The sequence below is a fragment of the Hyalella azteca genome, unplaced genomic scaffold, assembly GCF_000764305.2.
Source record: "Hyalella azteca isolate HAZT.00-mixed unplaced genomic scaffold, Hazt_2.0.2 contig5817, whole genome shotgun sequence".
Classification (NCBI taxonomy): Eukaryota; Metazoa; Arthropoda; class Malacostraca; order Amphipoda; family Hyalellidae; genus Hyalella; species Hyalella azteca.
The window spans coordinates 94,497-121,984 of record NW_025935997.1 but is presented as its reverse complement, the minus strand read 5'-3'; the positions used below and the strand labels follow the sequence as shown (position 1 = coordinate 121,984).

The window sequence follows — 27,488 nt, the reverse complement described above, 5'->3', positions numbered from 1 at the left end:
TGCTTAAATATTTCTATCTAGTCAGACTCAGAAATACAATTTGTAGGGACCCTAGTATGGAATATATCTACTTGGCGAGCCGCGACTGGATTTTTTGAGCTATGATTTTATGGATTTGCAAGCTGCAGTTCCATTTCTTTGAGCAGTGAAAACCATATCCCAGCTATGAAAAGCAATTTATGAGCTGCAAAATCATTTGCAAAGTCCTGTGCACATTTTACCCGAAAATCTAATTTTTCCCCTGGAACAGCAACAAAAATATTTGTCTACACTTTAAAGGCAGCTGAACATTTAATAACATGTTGTTTCCATTTTTATTGAAGAATAAACAAAGTTATAATACAGCCTGATGTGACAGCAACTAAATAATCACTGACAAAACATTTTGGGTTCTTTTATTATTCAGGATATTTTGCAGGAGTGTGGTAACTGTGTGGTAACTGCAGATGTTGGAAAATTAGTGAAATGATATGTTTGTGGACTGCAATTCCCTCAATCAAATAAAAATACATTACATTACTGCAGCAAGATTTCATACCCACTGAAATTATATATTAGAGCCTCAATATTTCAGAAAAAAGTAGGAATTTTCCCAAATAATTGACAATATTGACATTGAAGGTAGCCTAATTTTGCTTGCTACTTGAAAGCCGGAGTACAGAAAATAAGAAAATATTGAAAAATCTTTTGTGATCTGCTGCACAACAATATTTTTAGCAATATATTGTTGCAACTTATATGTCTTTTATTACTTCTTATCTATATATAATCCTGTATCTTTAAGGCTGAGGTAGTTCTTGCAACTAATCTCCAATGATACTGGCTACATTGTAATTAGAGGAATGCATTGCAATTACAAATTCATTTGCATGAGAAATATATGTGGTTCAAATTGTGGTGGGCTAGTCAAAATCCATTCTTAAAGTGTTGCACAATACAGGTCACAAAATGGCTATTCAAGGCCTTGAATTCAAGGTGGTGGAAGTAGCTACTACTGCACCTGGTACATCAATTTTTTTACATATTTCTGATGTATTTCTGGTCATTTTGCAATCACTTATATCCTCTCATGACCAACTGAAATTGGATGGTCAATTATTTTGTTGAAAACCAAGTCATTAAATTCACTCTAAATTGTTTCTTTGGGAACATATAACACAAGCTCTAAATAATTTTCTTTGAATGTATGCAAAATATAATTCAAATTTTTTGAACAATCAAGTAAAATCTACACAATGTTTTTTTTTTCTTTCGATTTTAGTCAAAACTAATATTTTGTTCCATTTCAGGCACAGCTGAGAGCAAGTGTCTTCCTAGCATTGGAGGATGAGTTCAGAGAGGTGAGAAATTTTCTTGTATATTTGGCCAATTGATGTTGTTGTGTTTTGTGCCAATGCAAATTTGTTTGAATTTCTTAAATATCTCCTAATCTTTAATTGCAGAAAGATGTTCCTTTGTGCAACTCACGCACCATGGAGCTTCTGCAAACACCATCTGGAAGTCTGGCTGCTTCTTTGGTACATGATTTCTTCACTTGCCTAGGATTGGACTTTTCACTTGCAGTATTTGGACCAGAGTCTAATCTTGGGGCTAAGCTCTGGGACTTGCACACAAGAGAATGCTTGCTTAAAGCAACAGGGCTCGGAAAAGATGCAGGTATGTTCACAATTTAATTTTTGGTTACATTAAGTGTTCTAAAAATTGCACTTAAGCATTTATAAATTTGAATTCTCCTCAGCTAGAACAAAATGAGACTTGCATAGCATCCGCACTGTGTCAGTTTGTAAAATTAGGCTACCAGGCTTTAACAAGTATGGGGAATTCTATTCAATATTCTGCCTATAAAAAATTTGTCTTAGAAATCTCAAATTTTTTGAGAGCAATTTTGTAATGTAGCTTATGAAGGCTTACATGTTTAGGTTGTATGTTTATGGTGTAAGTTTGTCAAATTATGAATTTAAGCATGAAATATATAAGCGTGGATATGTGTGTTTAGTAGAGAGTATCTAATTATCATTTGTTGACATAATGTTTTTATCTATTAGAACCCATGACTCCCATCCTACTTACTCTGTGCTACCAGTGCCTCAACACATCCACAGCTCCAGTGACTTCTCATGCTCACATGGTATATAAGTATAATGATTTAAAAATGCAAGTGTGACACATCTATACATAGATTATACTTGATTATTTTCGGAATAGTATGTATTATTGTTTCTACAACATGATACACAGGGCGTTATATACATCAAATTACTGAGGACTGAAGAAATTTCAGTCATGGACTGAAAAACGTGATTGATTTCAATTGGCAAATTAAGAGTTCCTAGTTGTATATCCATTCGTCTTTATTTCATTACAGTTAAACGGTAAATCTATGAACCAAAAAGGGAGAATTCCTCCACTTGTGGCAGCAAATGGTACTCCTTCAAGCAGAAATGGCATCACAAACCATGTCTCACAATTCCCTCAAGACCGGCGCAAGCTGATTGATGCTCCTTCAACTTCTGGTGTCAACAAGATAGATTCAGCACCTACAACAACTAACACCTCTTCAGCAACAAAACAAACTCCCTCAGTTACAACCACCGTAAATGATTCTTCCAACACCTCAGTGCCTAGTAAAGTTAATAACAAATCAAACTCTAGCACTGTAAATCGTAAAGAAGTATCATCTTCCAATAAAAATATTCTGAAACAAAATCCTGTGCCACCGCCTGGTGACATTTTGTCTGCGGCACCTCCTGACGCAGATTCCAGTGAGGCTTCTTCGTTGTCTGATGTTGAAGGACTTCGGAAGGATCACACAGGAAACAAGTGAGGATACGCAGCCTATGACGTGATTTACATGCTTCTGGATGTCCTTGAAGAGTGATAGATTGTTCTGTAAAGAATATACATAGTTTCTTCACAATACAAATTTTTTAGCTTTACAGCTGTGGAGCATGTTCATAAATTGAGAGGAAATTAATTTAAACCAAACTTTTCAGGCCTCCGACGGAAGCTGGTACCAAAGCTGACAAGACGGCTGACTGTACTAAACATTTGTCAGGTATGATATTGACGTTTCTGAAGAAGATTCACATTTAATTTCTAGGACAGATTGGCTCATTGAATTCTTCACAATATCCAATGGCTGCAAATAACATTAGCTTGTTGCATTTGACGTATATTATGTAGCTAAATATTCAAGTTCTTTGATCGAGTTCATTTATTCAACTCTCTGTCCACGGATTCACTGAACCGTTGTTAATGTTATTACATCCTAACGTTCTGGAAACTCTTGTAAGCATCAGCAGGTAAAAGGTTGAGATACTTTTTGTGGTTGGTATTCTTCTTTTAGAGCGCAGTCCATTTAGATGAAAAATAAACTACTTATATTTCCCCATGTAATAGGAGTATTGCAATCTAAATAACAATCCTAAATTTTTTACACAGATGGTGATTATGAAGACGACTTCTCTGAGAGCAGCTCCAGTACCGTAGAAGAATCCTCCTCTTCATGGGGCCACCCGCCTCTTCCACCCTCTCAACCAATCAACAAAACTGAAAAAACTAATGTTCTGGAAAAGAAAAGTTTACCAGCCTCTGATGTGACTAGCTCAGAGAAAACTGGTTCCTTGGGAAAAACACTTGACAAAGAAAGTAACAACTCGACTACTAGAAAACGGTCTCTCGATATTCTGGACGATGAAGTGTTAATTGATGACTTCATCTCCAGTGAATCGTCATCTGTGAGTCTTGAAAATCATGGTTTTAATCAAGAAGCATTATTGTCATAGCATACAGTTATTTGCGTTCAAATATTGAGATGTTGTCATCTGTGATTATTGAAAGTCGCGTTTTTTATCAAGAAGCATTATTGTAATGCCATACAGTAATTTGCGTTCAAATGTTGAGATGTTGTCATCTGTGATTATTGAAAGTAATTAGTCACAATCACTTAACTTTAGTGTAAGGGGATGCAAAAATTTGCGTTCAAATGCTGCGAAAAATTAATTTGTTATGACTTTAGTGAAGTGTGCTGTTACCATTTCTTTATTGCAGGCGCGAGATGATACGGAAGATATTGCAGACTCCAAAACGACAGACGTTGAACTAGACTACCAGGAGCCGGTCTAACCTCTCTGCATTCTCGAGCTGCTCGTTCAGTGCTCATTAAAATATCAGTGCCTTTCCAAGCTGCTTGTTCAATAATAATTATGGTATCAGGTTTTAAATTCACAGTTGGAAGTAAATAATAAATTTAGTTTTAGGTATTATATGCGGTTACAATTTCGTTATTAAATGAGGCACATCTTGAAAAATTCAGATGTAGTCTCTCCACAATGGTGTTGAGAATCTCGGAAGCTGTGTGATGTTTCGAATGCATGTTCGTATCCTAACTAGTAATATCGATGTATAATTAATTGAACAGCATATCTTAAACTGACTAGAAGTAAAAGCTCATGTACTGAATAATCTTGTGCCTTATGTGAAAAGGTGACAATAATAATGCGTGTGTAAGGTCGTGTTTCTAACATTTTCAGCGGGCTACAACGAAACGCTCAGTGGCCATCTCACGGCTTTACATGGATACCAACTTAACAAGCCTTGCAATGTTTCGATATTCGATCGACAGAGGTTTCGATGATACGCACTATAGAGGATCGAATGGTCAATATTGAATGAATTATTTCAGTCGATGGCATTGATATAAGTTTGCATGTAGCTAGTCACAGTATATCTTCTCATTCAGCAATGGAACTCATCGTTTGATTGTCTTGAATTACGTAGGCAGCAGGTTCATCAAAATCCATAAAAGGCATTACACTCGCTAAAAACGTGGCGTTTTAAGTTACTCACGTAAATCAGGAGGCTCTGGAGGACAAGCCACCCATCTAGGACTGTTACATTACTTTGATCTCACTACCACTCCTATGGATTTCGTTTGATTCCATAGTTGAAATGGAATCGTTAATTTGGCGATCCTTCTCAGTACGACTCTATTCTGCTAAAACTAACATTTATTTCACGGGTTTTGAGATGATATAATAATGACCTCTAATATTTCTTAGATTATGCTATTGCTGGTTAAACTCACGAAATAAATCGAAAATCGTTTTATTTTTTGTAAGCATCAGCAGGTGAAAGGTTGAGATACTTTTTGTGGTTGGTATTTTTCTTTTAGAGCGCAGTCCATTTAGATGAAAAATAAAAATCTATTTATTTTTATAATTCCACCCTAGCAACACTTCCGTCCGATATTATCGACGTTGAGCTGCAGGCCACATCGTGTGATAATAACAAAGAATCAAATTCACTGTTTAATGCATCACAACAAACAACTACAAGAACGGCCGTAACTTTCACATTACAGTTACTCGTGACGAGCGAGGCGAGACGAATCACCAATATTAATTAACCCTTTCGCCGGCGGGGACTGCATAAACGTAACTAAAATTTCAATTGCTCATGAATTTCTAAAATTTTCGTTACTTGCCCGCAGATCGCTATCAATGACTTTCTGAAACATGGTGTGACAAAATCAATTGACGACGCTTACATGTAGAGGAACATGGATTTATCAGTGATATCCTATCTAACTATACGTAAAGTATTCAAGCGAGCGGGACCAGGGGCTTCATACGCAATAAAAAAAATAGACAAAATGAATGCTTAATTTCAATTGTTGAACAATGTCATATCCAGTCTCGCATCAAATTTTCAGAACAAGTTAACGTTATATTCAACACAATTCAAGAAACCTCATATAATAAGTAGCAAGCGAAAGGGTTCATGTAACTCACATTAACACAACCTAAACACAGAGGCCTGATGGCACAACAGAATTGATTCATAATCCAACACCTTACGCGAAGAATTTTAATACGTGAGACGAAAATTTGTCTTCAAAAAATCAGAGATAATAATATAGCTTTAAAAAATATAAATACCTCCTCCACTAAACTTTTCAACACTTCGTGACGCATTCGTCCGGAGCGTTGCCGGTTAGAAAAGATGAATCGAGAACATCTAGTAGAAAATAATATACAAACTTTCTACTCGTAGGGTATTATTATACTACGTCATAATAAGATTAAAATAAAGAGGTAAAGAAAGGTTTCGTCCTTTGCAGAACGCACAGCAAAATTTGATACAAATAAATTAATTAAATTGCATCACAAACGCGGATTGGGACCCCAAGGCACCGCTAGTTACCTATTTAACTAGAGCAGCGATAAGTCGAGTTAATGAACGAACATGAGCAATGTCACGAAATACCCGAATGTTGAAAGATTGTGACAACGCTAGTCACATTATATATTAATACAAAATACGCACTAGCACATCAGTCTAAAAAACGCGGGATCAATACTGAACAAAACAAACGACAGCATAGAGCACAATGTGAGCTACCGCACCTAAACCTAAATGAACCTACTTACAAGACATAAAAGCTTTTACCTATTTACACTCTATTTAACAAGGGCTAACTTGAAAACGTACGCCGCTAGATTACTTCACACTTTAAAATATGGCAACAGAGTTAGATTTACAAAGCTATAATTGATCGCAACCAAAGTTTGCTTGGTATCATTAAATGAATTAGAAGCGCAAAAGTTCAATAAACTAAGCCTAAACTAAAACGAATGGCCCGATACACGCGACGAAAATCGGCGCAACTCGACGACGCACGAGCCTTTGTGCTCACAACGAACTAGAAGTCAACTAGAATATCACAGCGCAAAATAATCAGCAGCGGCGCCCAGGGTCCCAAAAAACACGCGGTAAATGACACTGGCGGTGAAAGCGATGTGTGTAGCGAATCCCCTTCCAGCCTCCTCAATACGCTACGAAAATTATTACCTACGCTACACCTAAACAAACAAGAATAATGTCTCATTAGAGGGAGTCGGTTTGTACTTCAACTCTCGAATGAGCAGTGCACACAAAACGTGGAATAAAAATCAACAAATAATTTATAGCTTTTCCTTACCAAATAAAGTTTACATACGCCGAAAAGTTCACCTAAAACCTAGATGACCTACCTCCTAGTGACTAGTGAAGAGGTTTGGCGGGCTAAATTAGTGTTTCTAGGACTTCATTCAGCACATAGTAAGATATAAAAGCACTGTCACTACTATAATTGGCTAGCTACCATCGTCGTCACATAACTGGCACACATTACAGATACCTACAACCTCCCTACCAACACTCGCCTTCCTAGTCCTGGTTCCAACATATTAAGCACCAACGTATCGTATAAAAGCAGCACCGTATCTAAAATATGGTCACCTGATGTTCCTATCAAGTTAACAGATCGGCTTTCCAACCTAACACTATTATTAACCATTACACTTACTAAACAATATATTCTGTGGCAGCAAACGACTAACGCTCAACGCGTTAGTCCGTAAACAGCTCACTTGAAAGATATGCAAAGGTCGGCAATATAAATCGTTGCCCTAGAGTATAAATTACCTACGTAATATATCACTGGAACAGGATTAGACTCAATGCTAAAATGCATTAGTACTAACTGCCTCAATATCAAACATCAACCATAGGTCATTAATAATCATTTCTAAAAGAATTGAATATCCGTATACTCCTATTTTCATATAGAACATCTCAAAGAGCAAGATTAACAGACTAAAGGAAACAAATAATTATCCCTATCGCTAAGGTGAATTAATTAATAAGTTGCTACTAAAACAATGAGATCCTAAACAACTGCTTGAAGGGGACATCGCTTCACATATCGCCTGCACCGCTTAAAAGACTAAGAGTAACGTCTATTATGATCAAAAAATAGTAATCAGAAACAATTAAAACAAATTATTAGCCAATGCACCTCAGCTGATTTTCTTCACTCGAAACAGTGTATGAATACTACGAGTGGAAGAAACTATAATAACGAAGGAATAAGTGAATAAACTTGGGAAAGGAATGCTTAAGTGCTAAACAACACGCAGGATACTAAGAATAACACACCACACGTCAGACTAACTTGCATGCATCATATTCATCAAGTTACACTACACAGCAAAGCTTTATAGGCCGATCCTTATACAGGCGCACCAGATCGACCAACTGGCACGGGAAGATAAATTGTGCATCAATCGAAGGGAGGGAAAACTTAAGTCTCGCCACCTTAAGGACACGTGCATTAAAACAATAAGTCGCCCGGACGAGATTACAAAACGTTTACGATCCTTTTAGCTGAAAGATAGTATACAAGATTATGCACAGTAGAATGATCAACAGTAAGCGGACAATAATAATCATTGAAACCAGACACGTACGGAAGTAAATTCCAATGCTCTATTTCTGTCACTCTAGCCACGTTTACTTTCAAGACTACCGGCAACTACACATGTATATCGACTTGTTATGGCCGAAAAGACGACACTACTTACCTAACTACCGCTTTTAAATCGTAAGCAAATGCAGGAGGGAAGAGAGAAAACGACGGTCGGTCGCACAGTCGCGACCACGAGGCCTGACATTCGTACAAGAGGCCGCGAGAAACGAGCCAACATATCAGTTTCAGAAAGTGATGCACGAGGCACAATGTTTCGTCCCTAAACCTAAAGTATCATTTCATTCCAACAGCCCACGACGACGACGCCGGCACGCGCAAAAGTTCCCACTAAGCCTAACTTACCTAAATATATAAGAGTTGTACTTTGAGCATGACCCTCCCACGAGCGGCTACCTGCCTAAAATGACGGAACCTCACTCTGGAATAAAGCCTAACACACACGCAATATTAATTACTAACCCTAGTATTTGGCAGCTGTTGTTGTTGAGACCAACCTCCTAACAGTAAAGAACCGCATAGACTAACGTATTAAGTTAATTACCGCACAGAGCGAGGCTAAACGATTATAGCTTTTGTTTATTGCGATTCCTAAGAGTCCCTTAATCGCGCGACGCTTCCATTAAGTTAACCTAAGCACGATAACACGCGACGACCGGTCAACAATATTACCCTAACATTGATCATCGTATAAAAAAGACCGCGACTACTTGCACTCGAGAGCTAAGAGAATGCACACCCTGCCTGCTACATTGATCACCACCAGAACGACCCTGATACACGGTTGCCCACTACACGGATCACAGCTGTCCCACCTAACGGTTGCTTCCCTCATCGCAGTTTACAGGGGAGACAGAGAGAGAGAGAGCTCGCGCCAAGAGACGAATCACAGAGATCACAGTCGTTTACTTCAAGACCCTAACCGAAGGATTATTCCTAAATAGCTAACATGTGCGACACTTGATAGTTACAGAATGAGAAGGAGACCGTCGACGGTAGGCACGTAACCGAGTGCTGTTATGCTGTCCTTAAACCTAACACAGAAAAGTTACAAAAATTTTCGCGAGGAATTACAAGTTCGATATCATCAAAGTGACAAGCTAGTCATCAAAATAGACATTCTGTACGCCAAAATACACCATCTAGACGATATGTTCGTTAACCTGAAACGATTGCATTACATTTTGGGAAGCTACGTGCAAGTCGAGCGATTATATTGCGCTTTAACGAAGTAAGTATTTTTCAACAAAAGAGTTCTATCGCAGTTCATTTTGGACTACTTGAATATTCTTCGCACGCATCTTGATATATAACCATGAACATGAGATGTGACAGCGGTAATATTAACATTGATCTCTGTGAAAGTCACTGCTGACATATCTACGACATAGAAACCACGGCAGAAACATCGTGGACAAGGAATTCTCGCTTCGATTTCAGGCTTTCTAAATTCGATCACCATCTGTAGGCCTTCATTTAAGTGTTCATTTCAATAAGTAATGGGAAGTACCTGATTGCACATTACTAGCTGCCTAATATCGAATTTACGAAAGTCAGACTGGTTTACTTAGTACATGATGTCTGCAACCCTCTCATCTCCACAGAGCTTAATAAGCCGTTCAAGTTACCCCACCGAGTTAACTACGAACATTCGAGTTATTTATTCCTAACAAAACCCAATTAAAACCATTTCAGGGGATATCTGACAGAGCTACAGCAGCTCTAAAGGACAAAAAAAAATTGAACTCATTATGAGCTATTGAAGAATTAGAAGTTCCTACGATTGAGGCACACGCTAAATTGATGCATCAAAAATAAAAATGAATCAGCTTAAACTGAACTTAATATTAGCCAGGAAATCTAATATCCTTTATTTAGAAAGAACTCGCACATAAACGCGAGCCAAAATGAAGCGACATGCAATAGAGCAGAAGCATATGCAATAGTATGTGGGCAAGTACCATCTCCAGACGAGTCAACAGTATCGCTAAAAATCAAACCACATTGCACTGCAGTACGCACTGGTCTTGATGTAGACCAAAAAACATGGGTGTTTACTATCCGGACTGATAGGTCAAAGCTGAATTGCACTCAGGAGCACAACAAATGAGGGAAAGAGGTTACGGAGGAAATGCTATTATGGTCAACAATGAAGTGACATCCGTTGAAGAAGCGGATGTCACACAACACTCGAGGGAAGATTGCCTTTAAATATTAGAGAAGTCTTTAAATATTAACCTCAATGGCTGTTGTCTAGATAAGATAAGTACGGTATATGATACAGAAATATGATAAATAACAAACAGCTTAAACTGACAAAATTCATATCATATTTTAGTAAGTAAAAGAGTTAAACACGATAGAAGCAACCTACATCAAACACATAAGAAAAATCCCATATAATTCCATGAAAACCAAGGTGTAGTCAGAAAGAGAGCCTGCATGATGCAGTGATGGATTTCGAACTAAATCCAGAGCATAGATGGTAGCGAAATTACGACTTCGATGCGGCCAGAATGCGCACCGCAGTTGTCAGAAAGTTTGGAGCTTCAGAGTTGTCCATTATCAAGAACTTCCAAGAAGATGGCCTGATAGGAATCCGCACCTGGAAGAACAGGCTTTCTTTGATGATGCACATTAGCTATACATCTTATTAGATAGCTGGTTCAACTTATTCATTGTCATGTAGATCAATGCGGTATAGTGATAATTTTTTGCATTGCAGCCATTTTGTCTCTGGGTCTACCAGTTATAAAATAATAAAGGCACAAATAATTATAATAATTATAAAGGAACTCTTAAGTGTTAATCAATAACTTATATGAATTGTTGAAGTGAAGTTGTCAAAATAATCCCTCGAACTATGAACAAGGGCCCTTTTTTAAATCACTGCATTTTCAAGCAGCAATTCAATAATTCGGTAACATAATAAAACTCGCGGTGCAGCGAAAACTTTAGTTAAAAACTCCAGCTAATAGATCTTCAATGGAATTCTCGTTTCCTTATAATTATGAGTAACCAGTGAAATAATGTATGAAATTTATTGAGAATTAGTACAACTGCAATATGATTGATAACAAATTGTGCCGACACAAATTCAACCTTAACTAGACTCACTAGACTCCGTATTGTTGGGACAGCCGTTCTTTGAGGGGCAGAGGGAACTGTTCAGTGAAGCGCTTCCAGTTCTCTTCGCCAACCTGCTCCTTGAAGCAATGCAGGATCTGAAATGAAAACAAAATTAAAATGCACATATGAGAAGCATTATAACGCATGCAATTTAATTTCAATCAAAACGAGATGCATAACTTTATTATTAAAGTGAATTATACTGAACCATGAAGTTACTGGAACTCAAGTGCCAGCTAAAAATGCGTTATCCTTCCGACAATGTAGGGTTGAAAGGACATTTTCCATTTTTCTTCGCGCAAAAATGCTTATTTAAATTAGAAGAATTCACAAAACGGATGGTACTCATTCATTCAGCTATTTCAATCATCGGACTCACAAGACCATTTAAAAAGACAAGCAATATCTCAACAATCGTCACTAGGGAGATATAAATTATATGTCACAATTAGAAGTAGAATAGAGCACTAATTATAAACAAATTATCGTACCCTGTGAAACATTTCCTTCAAATCGGGTTTAGGATTGACCCATGAAGCGATGGCGTCACAGAAGAAGATAAAGTCTTCAACCACTCCGGACGGGTTGACGCTGATCATGTTGCACACACCACGGAATGCAGAGTCCTTCTCTTCGTTGTCACGAATGTTCCGCAGCGAGATGCACCTATGGATGGCAGGAATTATTTACGACCAAAGAACACTGACACCATCAGGAAAATAAGCTTTTTCTCTTCTAAGCATATTATTAAATGAGAATAGTTTTCAAATACCAAAATAACGAGTCCAAAATATCAGTATGCCACAAGAACAATCTAGTTTTACCCACCGGTATCCTTACCACTATCTGTGACTAAACCAGATAACGCACCGAATGTTTAGGTAAGGAGACAGATCTTCATACCTTGCACAATCTCCTGTAAGCTGCTAAAGAAAGACACTGACAACATACCTCGCTCTTTACACGAGGACGCAGCATTCAAGTGACGGTAGCAAATATGTACTACGTAGCAGCATGGAACAGTCCGTACCTTAGAGATCTTCCTGATTTTCTTCCTTTTCCGACCTACTGAGCCCAACACTCGTGACACTTAAACCCTCTTTCCGGTCACCGTCCAAACAGACATATAAGGAGCGGAATTTACTCATTAAAATTTTACAGACTTTCTGTTCATGATAACGCATTCTGCGCACCATTATTTTGATACTTTACCCGGGAATCATACTTAGCACCAAGTTTGAGGATATGCTGAGTATAGCAAGCAAAGCGAGTGTGCTCCTCACACAGAGAGAAAAAAGTGACTAACCCTGATCACTTGTAGCGAGGTTCCGAGGACATTTATGAGAAACTACATTAAATAATAATGAACTAAATCTATAGTTTTCTACACACCACTGCCTGATAAACTGCTGCAAGAGCGGGGCCACGTCAGTCGGGCAAACATAGCCTAGCCGTCCGATCGTTATGGCTACTCGACCCGGTAAGTTGGTAACATACCCAGCCGTCACCAACGCAATCATTAACGGGAAAAGAAAGAAAAGAACACCATCAGATAAATGACCGGTAATTATGTTATACAACAACACACGCAAGTTAATCATTATTGAACGAACCTGACGTCTCTTAGTAACGCCGGCAAGTTCGCATCAAACTAAAGCTAGACAATAATACGTTAATGTATAAAATGTTGAAGTGAAGAACGACAGCGACGACGGATGTAAGCGGCGAGGTTATCTGGTCATAATAGAGTCTAGAGTGACACTTGCAGATAAGAAAGATCAATTAACAATTATTGCAAGACATTGAGCGAGGCTGGGCATCGTGACAAAAAAGGTACGGGGCTGACGGTAGAACTTCCATCTACGATAGCTTGCGAAAGTTAATTTCTACCTCCTGGCTCTTCCTATAGAGGCCTCCACCTATGGAATAAGCAGAACATTAATGAAAACAATCATCAAGTAAAGACTATACTAATATCGAGCGCAGGCACGACTAACGAATGCTGCTAACGCTGTCTAGAAAGATTATACAAGCGATTGTTTAGCTTTCCTTCATAAAAAAAAAACGGAACTTAAAAAAATAACCACAAACGAGCACCCTTGTGTGGACTGATGACACAAGTCATTGTACAGTCCCACCAGGCAAATGGCGTGAAAATGACGCTTAATTAACGTTTATTCAACGTCAAATGTCTGGCGAGTCGCAGTCACCGCACGTTCGCGAACCATTTCACTCATCTAGGACACTACTAAGGCACTGCTGCACTCTCGACTTTACCTTTACAGCAGACCAAGCGAGTGCCAACAATTCTACCACACGGCAATTTATACAATGAAGAAAATTATTGCATGAATGACAATCATAATCGGCATTTAATTCATTTGAGTCCCATACATTCTTAATACACGCCATGCATACTCTTGAAGTAAGCATATACAATTGCTTTTTATCAGGCACATCATCCAAAGATCTTAGAGACGTTATCAAATGTCGACATTCTCAGTCATCTTATGAACGGCAGGAATCTACAAGCAAAATTGCCGTTCATCAGTCATTTCACTTGCAGCAGAATAGCAAATGCTTTAAAAAATATAAACAACTTTCTATCAGAGAACTAGTCTCACCTGTGTTCTCTAGAAGTGTCTTGGGCGTGTTGGGCTTGTTGAGGATGAAGATCAGGTCCGACAAAACAATACTGACATACGCGTTCATTTCCGTACCTGTGTTGACGAAACCATATCAACTGAATCAATTTAAAAACATTTCCTGCTATTCGAATGAAACTAATCGAGTCAAATTAGACAGAATTTTAAACGAAAATGAGGGGTTTTCTGAAACTCGTTACAAAATAATCAGGCGATTATTATGTCTTCAATTCAGAGCACTGCACCTAAACATCATCTAAATATTTAGTATTTATTGTAATTGACATGATTAATAATCAAAGCACTCACCCAACTTGACAGAAATTTCCCCTATCGCCCAGGTGGCATTATTGCACACCGATATCAGCTCGGGGTTGAGGTTCTGCCCAAGGATCGGCATAAACTCCGCTGCAAGGAAAATATATAGTAACACAAGTCAGTTGGCTGTGAGGTATCAAATCGATTAAATGGAAATTATAGACAACTTGAGGGTGTAAATGATAGTAATAATAATGATTTTTTAATAACGTTGACTTTCTCGTCAGAAGCGAACCAAACCACAAACTATATAATAGAGCTCATCAAGTAGGTACACAATGAACATATCAAGTTTTTATTGCGATACCGGTATCCTGTCCATCTATACCCATGAACAAGCCAGATAATTGTGTTAGCAACACTCACGTATGCAGGGAGCGACGTGCTGGAAGCAAGCTTTCGTGAGGTCTCCGAGCAAAGCAAATGAGCTTTGTCGCACTTCGGCCATAGCGTCTTGCATGGCCTGGTACAGAAGCCGCATTATGTTGCTGTTCTGCACCAGGTCACCGATGTGGCCGTTCAAACCTTCAGCTAAACCAGAGAGAAGGTCCAAACTCACGATCATGAAATCTTTGTCGGCCGCTTCAAACTGCTCAGGATTCTGAGCATGAGCCTGAGAAAAGGAAAATCAAGTTAATTGCAGCCACAGAACTGGCATACACGACTAGACTTGTGACAAATAAAGTTACAGAGACGCAAGATGATAGAAAAAGGACAGAAGTTCGTAAAAATAATTTCATTGTTTAGCAAAAGGTTATGCAAATATTAGCCTGATGGGTCTTTTTTCCAGGGGTATTATTCAAGTTAAAACCATAAACAAACTCACTAGAGTTTGATTGAGAGTTTGTTCAACAAGAGACACGCATCGCTGATACACGGGCCCGCAGTAAGGAAGAAAGCCAGTTTGCAGGGCAGTGGCAACACTTGAGAGGCATTCCAACAGAGGGAAGAGGTCCTTATCTTCATCTTTCAGGATGTTCCACTTTTCGATGAGCGGCGGCATCAGGAGTTGGATGTATTCTTCCTTGTTGAGGAAATTACCGACGCTGTCCGCAAGCGTGCCTGCGAAATTGACCAATTTTTTTTTTGTACTTTGTCAAACAAAAGGAAGAAAAGCTTCTGCAATGGTTTAGGCCGCCCGAGTTCAGCATTAAAACCGTTTATTTCATGCCGATCATTGACCCTCAGGAATTTTTGAATTAAATGTTTTTTCGATCATAGACTGAACTAGGATCTGTATAAATTTATTTTATTATGATGTACTGAATAAATACAATTCTAAAAATCAGACCGCCAACTATAAAAATCATTCAACCATTGTTAAATCTACAGGTTAGCGGACTTACCAATGGCATCATAAAGTATGAGGAGGTTCTTTGCTTGATATTTCTTGAATGCAAAGACTAGAGTACGCAGAACGTCGCCTAAATATTGGACAAGCTCAGTACAAGCTTCCTCTTCCAGAGTAGCAAATGCTGAACAAGCAGCCTCCTGTACTCTTTTGTTGCTGTCGAGGATGCACTTAAGCAACTGGAAAATAAACAAGAATCTTAGACCAAAAGCTATTGTATCATCATGCAAGTTGTTGGAATGTTGTAGGTTTTCTTGCTACAAAAATACAACTGGAAGTCATCAATAAAATACGTTAGGAATATACGTAATTGATAAAAATAAAATAATAATCAATATCTTACAATCTTGGTAGTTAAGAGAAAATGCGTTAGCACTGAAATTTTTGTCTCTTACACAAGGTGTAAGGAACTGCAGTGAGAAATAACGATTTAACGGTTTGCTTATGGTGCAGAAACTCTTCGCATGAATATTGTTTTGCAGAACTAAGTCTCAACGATTGCTGCAAAAACCTTCACTGGGGACAAATAGCTTACCTCATACATGAGAGGTTTCAGGTAAGTGTGGTCAGGCAGAACTACGGCCCAGTGGCAGTACCGCGAGAGCGTCCAGCAAGTGATGGACCTCACGAGAGCTTTCTTGTCCTTCAGACAATTGATGAGGTACGGGATGAGCTCAGGCAAGTGAGGCGTCATGCCGCTCATGCAACCCTCGGCTATAGCTCCCAGCGCCAGGATACCTGCACACGTGTAAAAAATACAGGAATTTGTCCGAGATAAAAATTCAACTTGCCGTGCACTATACATTCACATATAAATTGAGATATTTTGTTCCCTCCCCTCACTATGTGTCACGTGGCAGTATAAGACTAAGAGTATTATTGTATTCAACTGAGCAACTCCAGTAAATCTCAAAACAAGAAAATGTCACACAGTTTAGGTGTTAATTACGAAAATACTGCATGCATTTCCTTACTATATAAACATTAAATTAAACAACTTGAATTTTTTTAAATTATAACAAGACTGGATTAACTAAGCTATTCCACAAAAGACCGAACACATCTTCCCTTGCATATATAAACAAGATATATGAAGAGGCAAGGATTCAGTGGTAAGTATCTTAACAAGTAGCTCAACGGACTACATAAAATCACGCTTAGCAATCAAGTTATAAGAGCGTCGCAGGTGCTCACCGCTCTCTCTGATCTCCCACTCGCTGTGGAAGAGCGTCTCTTTGAGTATAGGCAGAATGACGGGCAACATGTCGTCCCTGAAGACGCTGGCTAGTACATCCAGGGCCGCTGCTGAGCACTGTTTAAACAGAACATGACCTCAATATACGAATTAAGAGCGCGAGCACTAAATTCTTGTCTCGAAACACACTAGAATAAAGTAAACCAAGTAAAGTGATTTTTCCACAGTATTAGTGATAATTTTTATATACACAAATTATACCAAATACAAAAAATTTTCAAAAAAATTAAACCAAGATACAAAAATCTAAGGAAACAACAATTTCCATGAAGGTAGATATGCTGCATATCCCAAATACGCTGAGTCACTATTATCATAAATGAAATATCTTTGAATACAGCGTTTATCAAAATTTCTAAGCTTCTTAGAACAATTGCTAAAATATCTGTCAACCCCAATAAGAACTCAACTTATGCCTTCTTCTCTTTGACTATCAACAACTGACGTAAGTATACCCTTCCTGAAAGTGAACTCTGAGACCTAATTCTTCTACAAGAACAGGCTAAACCAGTTTCCTTTGTTTGATGAACATGACAACACAAACTAACCTTCCTGAGGTTCCAGTCTGAGAGACTAGTGTCGTTCTAACACCAACTTACCTTCCTGAGGTTCCAGTCTGAGAGACTAGTGTCGTTCTATCACCAACTTACCTTCCTGAGGTTCCAGTCTGAGAGACTAGTGTCATCCTCGACACCATCATCAGAGTCGTTGTCATCGTCAGGAGGGAAGTCATCACCACCTCCACTGGCCCCGCCGCTGCCAATGCCATTCTCCATGGGCTCATGGCGGATGGTGTGGCGGGACTTGTGGAAGCGGGGCTTGATATCCTCGTTCCTGTCAGGCACTGACTCGTTCTCCTCGACATCGCCCTAGAAAATTACACCACACCACAATGCACCGTTGAAATCCAAGGATGTTGCATTTTAATATTTTCCTGGTCATTTATTAATCAGAATTTTCAAATTACTTCACTATACATTTTATTTTGAATCAATATAAATTTCAACCGATTGTACTGTAAAAACAATAGACATCTTTAAATTCATTATGCTCTCGTATATAGAGCATAATGAATTTAATAAATTTTCAACTCCCTATCAGAAAACACACCATACAGAAATTGGTATAGATAATAAGTTCAATGGAAAATAAACTTTAATGCTTTATGTCGTTTGGAACAACTAAATGGGAAGAACATTCATGTTTCTAATAGAGAGTTATTCTAAGATATATATATATATTCAGACTTAGCCGCTTGAAAATGTTATGATGGAAAACTGGTTTCTTGTAATTGTTAGTGTGCCTACATCCAAGAGATGCGCCTTCTTTAGTTATGTGCACAAATTTATTCTCACATGAAATTTTTTTCCAAAATAACCTACCAAAAATATCCCTGAAATTTAACACTTGTTCATAGTGGAATTTTCTGGTTCTGCCTAAAGATAATAAAAAATGGCCTGTCAAAATAACCCAAACTTAGCATACCTTGAGCAAAATGATGTCAATTTCGGAGTATTTCATGCCCCTGACGAGTACAGGAAGGAGCTTGGGTAGGTGAGGGCGCAGGGCGTCCTTGCAGATAGGATGTTCAGCAAGAGACAACCAGAACTCGCAGGCTTCCAGTGCCACATTGTCATCATTATCCTGCACGAGTGAAAAAAATGACCGTGTCATATTGTAATTCAACTGAATTCAGTGACTATTTTATCTTAATCCATAAAAATGAGACATTTGTTAACAAAATTCTCCTAAAACAGCACACTCAAAAATACGTCTAAAGCCTCATATTTTTGTTCAGATGAAATTTCCACATAGTGTTACGTCTAGCATGCATAACAAACATCTAATTAATATTCAATGAAATATATACCTGTGTCCTAAGCATCATGTACTCGATGATGTTATTCATGTGCGGTATTAGGGAATTGATGTGGGCATCAAGCAGCATCACCAGAGCCCTGCACACATTCTTGCGCACATCAGGGTCCTCGTCCATGGCCAAGTGGAACAAATTCTGAAAGCAATAAAATATATAACTCAGTACTCACTGCAGTGAGTGACAAGAGAGCGCATTTTCTCGTCGACGAAAACCTGAAGTCATGGACAGACAGACAGACAGACAGACGAGCACAAAATGGCATTTTTTAAAGAAATGTGTAAAGGAGAAAATGTGCTAAAAACTGTTGATTATTTGAAACCTACTTTAAATTGAAATAAAAGTCAAAACCTTCTGTTGACAATAGAATATTTGTGTCATCACAGAATAAAAAAAAATACTGAAAGAAAGTGAGTAAAAAAATGAAAATATTAGTACGTGGATGATGTGGTTATGATAATCACCATGTAACAACAAATGAAAGTAGTGACAAAGAAAGGAGATAACTTAAATTGCAAAACTGAAAATCTAAATTCTAAATTAAAAATTATAAACTGATTGATGAATATATGGGTTATAGAATATAGACAACATTTCAAAAAATTCTGAACTCCACAATGCACTAACTTCCAAAAATGCATCGATGTTGGACATCAGCGCCTGAGTCTTGCTGATGATGAACTGATTAACGCACGCAATGGCATGCGACCTGCAAACAATAATTCAAATAAATTAAATATTAGAGGGAAATTATCCAACAACCTACATGAGCATTGATGCTGTTGACATGAAATACCAAGTGCATCGCACGAAACAGAATCAAATCTTAGCAAATGATGAAACAATTCCAGACGAACGATAAAATCATATTTTGTTATAATTAAATTAATTCAATACTTTGTTTTCATTAAATCAACCATTTCATTAAAATTTTATTAATTCCGAGATGCATTTAGTTTTATGTCTCTTTTTATTAAAAAAATTGTTGCACATAATCATAAAGATGCGATAAAAAACTTTTTTTTTACTTTTATATGGATGGATATTGTCAGTTGAGATTCCAGTTTCAATAAACAGTTGCACTTTAACCCTATTTAATTCCAGTCCGGAGGAAATGTAAAGTACACACCTAATTTTGGATGAAGAGTGCTTGAAGAACTGCAGAAACTTAGGGATGAGAGCGTCCAGGGGCTGCTCGGGAGACTTCTCGAGATACTCAGCACTGTCCTCGCATATCTTCTGCAGGGCTCCAAACGCCCCCTGCCACGAGACATTCAATTTATTGCACACTTCTGGATTTGCCAGCTGCAGCTCATATTGTCTTGCTGACTCGAGTAAGAAATATATTATAATTTACAGAAATTCACTACTGCAATAAATAAATATACACAGCTGTGACATGCATATCTGATCATTTTGAAATAAAATGATTGCATTATTTAAACGCATATAAAAACATTACAGCAAACCGTGATGTGAAATTTCAACAACATGAATGAAATTCATAACAGGGTTTTTTTTAATCAATCATGAATCTGTCATTCAAAGACATTTTTTTCAAGCATCCTTAGTAAATTGTTACTGAAGAGCAAATCAGCAGTTAAAAAAAATTGCATCGAAATAATCAAAAATGTATGCAACCATTATTAAGCTGACTTAGAGTGAATTGTCTCTTAGATAACTCTCACGAAAATAATAACCCATGCCATTTCTTTTTGCTAGTCACCCACAGCTACCTTGTTACTGCAAAGTCTGTTCCTAATGACACATTAGAATAAAAGGTTTGATTAGGCATGGCTTTTGTACTGTTAAGATTAATTTACAGATCATATCAGCAAACAGAGTTTAAGACTCGCACACTGTCTACATGCAGGGACAAATTATAACACCAAGCATTACATATGCATAAATCTTTGAATTTCCAAGCAAATAAATCCATGTGCCAGAGAATTAAGTCAACCAAGAATTAATTAGCAACAAGGATGCAACATTTCAAATAAGGTCCAAAAAGTCCCCATACATGATGCATTCTCACTTCTGATGCTGTAAGTTCACCAAAATAGTTTAGATTTCGATACAGAAATTACAATTACAGATAATACAGAAAACCCAGGACATCTTTCTTGATGATGTAAAAACATATTTTGAAAGCTGTCTTACCTCACACACGTTGTAGTCAGATGCTGACAGCATTTCACAGAGCTTGGGTAGCAGCTCAGGCCATGATGACAATTCACCTTTGCTGGCAATGGTGGTGATGAGGATGCCCACTGTGGCCCGTATGAGGGGGGAGGGGTCACCCACTGCACACAGGCACTCCATCTGATGGGGAAATGCACATATCAAAACGATGAACAGAGCCATTAAACTTCCAGTTCATATGCTGAATGGACATCAATAATTACAAAGTTTCATAAACAACAAGAAATGTGGTGAGTATAGGTATTGCAAACTTTCATATACAGCAAGAAATGTGCCAAGTATAATACTGCCGCACAAAGGCTTCAGCAGAATTGTACTACAAAAGTTGAGATAGCATAAAATAGGGATCCTATAAACACCTGATGTCTCATATATGAATGCCTAGAGTATTTGGAGAAAAGCTAATACTGAATAGAATATTGCGATTTTTTACAATAATAAGCAACACAAAATTCTAAAAATAGATCATGAAAATATAATAATAAGATATCAACAAAGAATAATCCTACTTTTGCAAGTTACCCCAAGTGAATTGAAGTCACAGTGTTTTTAGGGGCAAAAAAAATTTTCCAAGCTGTGAACTTGACAGAAATTCACACAACTTAAAAACTCTCTGGATCACATGACATAAAATTCCAAAAAACATAGCACGGTCGTCCGCTCAAAACATTTAGCTGCCTACGCACACATTGTGGCCTATTTATAGTCTGTGATTGGTTGGTAAAGCTTGAAAAGCCCCCAGCAATAGGCTGATGTATCTGTGAACTCTTAGATAATTTTGATCACAGCCGCTGAGTGTAGGTAGACTCACCTTGATGAATTGAGCAACATCGGGAGGGAATTGGTGGAAGTGCGCCTTGACATTGTTCTTCAGGATCAAACCACTCAAAGATCTTGTAGGCTCATCTGTTACCAAAATTCCATTGAAAATTCAGAACATGATCAGGAAAGAATGAATAGATAAATTCATTAAACAATTTTATGATATATAAGGAAATTTGGAAATGCCAAACAGAGATGCTGGGGTATATTATTGTATCCCAGATGCCAGAATAGTAAAAGCATACTTGACAAACACAAAGTATTGGCATATGTACCAATGTTGGAAAAATGAATTACAAATAGAACTACAATGTTGGATAGAGATGAATTCAAATTATTACACTAAGACTGAAGAAACTTGAAAAAATATCAAACACACAGTTACTGACATAACTAAAAATATTCATAAGTTAAAGTAAGATTCAAACGCACAATGCCATCAACTGCTAAACAAAGTTGAATAAATGAATCATTAGAGCTAAGCTACCTTAGCATCAAGAAAAACTAGAATACTATTAAATGGTTAAGAAAAAAAATATTAATTCAAAATTTTAGTTTGAAATATTGGGAGATGATGCACTCACCTTCTGATAGCAATTTGGTTAGGACGAATATCAGATATTTATTGAAGTCAGTAAATTTATTAAGTTCTTCTAATTTCTGAAACAAAAGAAAAAATAAATACATTAGACAAAAAAACATAGCAAATAAACCAATGATCTAAAAGCAATACAGAAATACCAAAATATAGACATAATAAATGTTTGATGATCAATGAGTCTGAAGCCCCAAGGTCAATGGGCAACAACTACAGCAGGAAGAATTGAAAAACAATTTTAATAAAATTTCTTACAATTTCTCACAACATCTACAGACAAAATAAAAAGAAAATATCTCAACAAATTAAAATCAGATGTATGACTTAAAATTATATCCATTATGAAATAATAAAATAATTTTATTTGTTTTAAAAACTAGAAATGCTCTCAGGAATAATATTTGCACTGAACCCTAAAACCAACAAGAGATTTTGTGACAAATAACATCTTACAATTTGTTGGTACATGGATGGTGCTCATAGATGCGTTACAAAGGTGTAATTTTATGGTATCTGGCCTTAGCAGGCACAAAATACAATGTAGCCACTAGCCACCACTAATGCTAAAATGCTAATATCGTATGCACATTGGTAGCAAAATGACAATTCATGCCCAAGCACATATATTGAGGCCTAAAAAATTAAAAACTTAAAAAAACACATTTTCTTAACGGGCAAAAATGAAAAACATTTACTCTTACATAACATTAAAGTTATGTAAATGTTATGTAATGTTATGTAAGAGTAAATGATTTTCTTTTTTGTCCGCTAAGAAAACGTGTTTTTTTAAGTTTTTTATTTGTTTTATTTCATCATTTTTAGTTTTGTAAAACAAGAAAAACATGGTTTTTAAAAATGGTTTTTATTATTTATTCATTTTCTACTTTTTAGTTTAGCAATTCAAATCAATTTCTAGGGTTAGCAAGTCTGGATGTTTGACAAAAAACTCAATTCCCAACTGTGAAATAATCATTTTTTTCACTTTTTTATTTTTATTTACAAAAGATTTTTTAAATTATCACTTCTGATGATCAAATCTTGAATTGTTAGGCAGCATAAGCATGCATGCCAAATTTCCAGTTTCTAGGATGTTCAGAAGAGCTCTAAATTAAAGTCTGAATTTTTGATGACAGACAGACAGACACAAACAAAGCTGAGAAAAATGTGGTAAAAAATGAATACAATTTTCTGGCTCAGAAGGCTTATAAAATTTGGGATTGATCTACAAGCAAACATATATGGCAATTATAGCAATTATACATGTCCTTTAGATCAAAATGAAAATATCAGAATTGCATGCAATGATGTCAAATGCCTTGGCTAATAATTACAATTATGCCAACACCATCTTCACAAGATATGTGCAACTAAAAGTTCATCTTATGATTTTAAGGTCTTCAAGTCTATTATACCCAAACAAAGAACATTTATTTCAATGTTCAAGTAGAGCTTTTCAAGTTTACTAAACATGGGTTGGAGAAGGTTTTTCCTTTGAAAGGCATGCCTATGTAAGAACCTTCAAAAATGTGAATGGAAATCTAGCCTGAGAATCAAGCTCTCGGCCATCTGCAGCAGCTCATGTCACCATCAAGGCACATGTATTTTAAATAAGTATCCGAGGCTATTTTGCAGTTTCATGGATATCTTTAAAAATAAAATTAGCAATTCAATATTAAATATTGCAAGAACTTCTAGGTTGTTATTCATTCCAAGTGACATTTCAACCAATGTGCAATACTTTTTGTAGTTTTCACTGCTCAATTTAGGCCTTTACTTACATTTTACAATAATAATTGCCAATGAATGAATGATGGCCAGCTAAGGTTAAGCATTTAGACTAAAGGCTACACAAGAATGACAAGATAGCTCAAGCCAATACACTATGAGGGAATAGTAGAATTATTGTTGCAAATGAATAATCCATTGTACAGCAACATGTTAATAGTAAATAGTAATTATTCAAAGTGGAAAACTAGTCACAATAGACCTATAGTAGAATTTAACAATATAATGGCTGACAATAAAATTTGCAAAAATTATCATTTCTGAAGCTATTACAAGAATGTCTGGTAAATTTCAAGATATTCATATAGATTTAATACTTATATTAACTATTACCATATGTCCATTTCCAAAATCTATCAATGTAGCAGACAAAAAACTGCAGATGAAAAATTCGTCAATTATAGTCACCATAGTGACAATTTGACAAACCAGAGCTTTTTTGAATCAGTTCATTTTTAATTTCTCATTTACTCAAGATTTAAATCAATTTCTCAAGTATGATAATGCTGGTATCCAGGATACTTGACTGGTCTACATATAGGACTCAAAAATGAACTTGAGGAAGAGTCTAAAAAACTCTCTGCTTTCAGTGCTTTGCCACTATGAAGTGACTATTAGTCACTAAAGCATTTTCCATCCAATAATACATATATATAAAGCCATAAAGGCATAGTGACAAACCAGAGACTTTTTAGAATCAGTTCATTTTTAACTTTCTCATTTACCTAAGATTTGAACCAATTCCTTGTGTATGATAAGGCTGGTATCCAGGATACTTTACTGGTCTACTTATGGGACTCAAAAATGAACTCGCTTGAGTCTAAAAAACTCTCTGCTTTGAAAGGGAAATCAAAAAACCATTTACGTAAATCCCAATTTCTTCTTTCAAAACTAAGGAAATTAACACATTTTTACTGCAATTTTAAAACATCAGTATCATATTCACCATGAAGTGAAATTGCAGGAATGGACCATATGGAGGTTTATATAGTAGATAAATTTTTAATTGGTCTTTGGTCCAGCAACTCCAGTCTGAGCAACTGAGATTAGGTAGTAGCTTTGCCCTCTTGCTTCTTCTGCTACATTTCCAAATTATCGGCTTATTACCTATATTAGAAGGAAAATGTAATATATTTTCTATATAATATGATATGAGCCAATTTCTGCTTTCCATACATTATTGCTCCTAAATTCCATCCTTGCAAGAGCATTTGGTGCGAGTCTGCGAGAAATCCTTCCGTATCAATGTCAAGGTGAACTGGGTACTAAGACTTTTCGACCAGTCATGACTCGTGAGATTGTCGAAGTAGTACATACAGAAATACAACAATTGTATGCTCAATATCACAAATTTAACGCTAATCGTCTTGAAAATGTGTTTTTTAGGATCTTTCACCATATTGCAACTTGAACGAGTTAAGCACACTAGATAACCTATGTCTCGAGTGCACGAACTAGGTATAAACAAACGAATCACAATGGCGGAAAGGGTAGAGACAACGTGAAGTTTAGAACAGAATAACAGACTGACTTTTGCAGAGACAAATATTATATATTAATAAGTATTACCTGTTGCACAGATTGTTGAACGCCGGTATTTGCAGATTGAGACTCTCTCAATAGATTTAAAATTTGTCCTAAAGCTTCTGGATCGGGCGTCCACTCCATGTTTTGCGCCGGTGAGTGGCTAACTAAGAAACAAAGGAGGAACTTCATAGCAGATACAGTTATAGTGACCTAAAAAAAACTATATAATAAAAATTCCGCTCAATCAAAAATGAATGTTCGAACTTGACTTATGATACATTTTCTCACGTTTCTTTCATTCCGAAATTTATTATACATAGTGGATACCAATCTTCCTGAAAACAATTCTGTACATCTTGAATAAAAATATTTTCATTGAAAAATTTGGACTGTTGTAAATTAATTTAATTTAGGTAAAATTATAAAACTGTGTTAGGAAATAAATGCTACAAATAGATTGATTTAAATTATATTCTCTATATATCACGGATTCACTTAACAATTTCTGTTTTGACTTAACACTGTTGCCATTTATCACTGCTTCACCATGGGTATACACCTAATTTAGGACTCATAGAAGTCGTATGAATGTAATCATTTCCATTATTTTGTACCCTGGATACGTATTTGATAAGAAATCTTTTATTCTGTTTTTAATTCAACTTAATTAAGGCTAATGTTTATTCATGTAAGGCGAGAATAAGCTATCATTATCAACGATTCTGTTTCAAAGTGACATCTTTCAAAGTGCGTGAATTATTTTTACCTTACTCAAATGCGAAAATGAGAGCCTTCTGCATCCATTTCCAGGCTATATATTTGTTTGGGATTAAATAACACCGCTCTGACACAGACGTTCTGACACCTTTGCGGTTACTTTTTTGAACGAATTCGCAGCGTGCGTTTACCTCCCGAAAATTTTCCAAATCGAAACCAATTTTGTACTAATTAAAAACCAACTATCTATTTGCAATGCGCTTTTCCGAGCGTGTCAATTTTTCTTTCCATCGTCGTTTTTAATTAGCATGCCAAACGCCAAGTTTATGCACTTTTTCTATTCATAAGTCTTGATATAATAACAACGCAGTAATTTATTCACAGCACACTCCTGCGACTATTGCGAGCGTAGTCAGAATTTTTTTTTATGTCCGCATCATTTTCGGTATTGAGCTAAATGCTAAGTTAGTTTGGCACGCAAAGAGGCTGAAACTTAGCGCTTAGCGCTCTAGCAACGATTTTGATTTGAACAAGTTATGCATGTCAAACGTGCTAAGACTTGGCTAATTGGATAAATCTCTGCTGTCAAAATTCGCATACAAAATTAGTTCCAAATAATCGTCCCAAACCTGTCGGAACGGTCACTCCATTAATTTTCTATTCTCACACCATGGATAAGGATTCAGGTTCTACAATATCTCAATACGATAGACATTGTGGATAAGCGCCCAAACATCCTCTAGATTTACGTGCTAATTCCAAACACACACAATCCAGCCTTCCCAGCAGTTACGATGTTTTATTGATTGAGATCCGGAAGGACATCTCCACCCCCTCCCCTCCCACACACAAGCATGATTTTCTATTAATTGGGTCCCGAAGGGCTCTACCTCCACCCAGCAGGTTGGATGTTTACTAATTGAGTCCCGAAAGATCCTCATACCAAGCAGCGCCT

At 36.8% G+C, this 27,488-nt stretch overlaps 2 protein-coding genes across 3 annotated transcripts; one reads left to right on the top strand and one right to left on the bottom strand.

Annotated features, from left to right (window-relative positions):
• The first annotated feature begins 1,283 nt into the window (after positions 1-1,283).
• LOC108679256 (centrosomal protein 43) lies at positions 1,284-4,509 on the top strand. The gene is made up of 7 exons (XM_018167850.2): positions 1,284-1,340; positions 1,443-1,656; positions 2,046-2,128; positions 2,366-2,820; positions 2,994-3,055; positions 3,442-3,737; positions 4,051-4,509. Exons 2-7 carry the CDS (start codon positions 1,473-1,475, stop codon positions 4,123-4,125), a joined length of 1,155 nt encoding a protein of 384 aa, XP_018023339.2. The 5' UTR covers positions 1,284-1,340; positions 1,443-1,472; the 3' UTR covers positions 4,126-4,509.
• A 787-nt stretch (positions 4,510-5,296) lies between these two features.
• On the bottom strand, positions 5,297-25,969 carry LOC108679260 (transportin-1). Of its 2 annotated transcripts, XM_018167855.2 has the most exons (20): positions 25,859-25,969; positions 22,491-22,566; positions 21,896-21,990; positions 21,043-21,204; positions 20,012-20,142; positions 19,510-19,591; positions 18,877-19,020; positions 18,492-18,650; positions 17,657-17,875; positions 16,946-17,063; positions 16,287-16,489; positions 15,747-15,930; positions 15,227-15,462; positions 14,767-15,013; positions 14,392-14,490; positions 14,062-14,157; positions 12,830-12,905; positions 11,929-12,103; positions 11,426-11,532; positions 5,297-10,913 (listed from the first exon to the last, which is right to left on the bottom strand). In XM_018167855.2, coding segments are annotated over exons 1-20 (2,709 nt in total). In that variant the 5' UTR covers positions 25,958-25,969; the 3' UTR covers positions 5,297-10,912. The 2 variants fall into 2 exon arrangements, with proteins under 2 accessions (XP_018023344.1, XP_047736601.1); XM_047880645.1 differs by lacking the exons at positions 5,297-10,913; positions 11,426-11,532; positions 12,830-12,905 and having other exon boundaries at positions 11,961-12,103.
• Positions 25,970-27,488: the final 1,519 nt, after the last annotated feature.

What these genes read in the sequence shown, in the direction of transcription:
- LOC108679256 (XM_018167850.2), top strand. Translation starts at nt 1,473, where the DNA reads ATGGAGCTTCTGCAAACACCATCTGGAAGTCTGGCTGCTTCTTTGGTA. An exon ending in AAGGATCACACAGGAAACAA is followed by an intron (nt 2,821 to 2,993) that starts GTGAGGATACGC and finishes CAAACTTTTCAG; the next exon opens with GCCTCCGACGGAAGCTGGTA. An exon ending in CTGTACTAAACATTTGTCAG is followed by an intron (nt 3,056 to 3,441) that starts GTATGATATTGA and finishes TTTTTTACACAG; the next exon opens with ATGGTGATTATGAAGACGAC.
- LOC108679260 (XM_018167855.2), bottom strand. Translation starts at nt 25,957, where the DNA reads ATGGAGTGGACGCCCGATCCAGAAGCTTTAGGACAAATTTTAAATCTA. An exon ending in TTGACATCATTTTGCTCAAG is followed by an intron (nt 17,876 to 18,491) that starts GTATGCTAAGTT and finishes GTAATTTTCTAG; the next exon opens with GGCGATGTCGAGGAGAACGA. An exon ending in GTGGGAGATCAGAGAGAGCG is followed by an intron (nt 16,490 to 16,945) that starts GTGAGCACCTGC and finishes ACACGTGTGCAG; the next exon opens with GTATCCTGGCGCTGGGAGCT.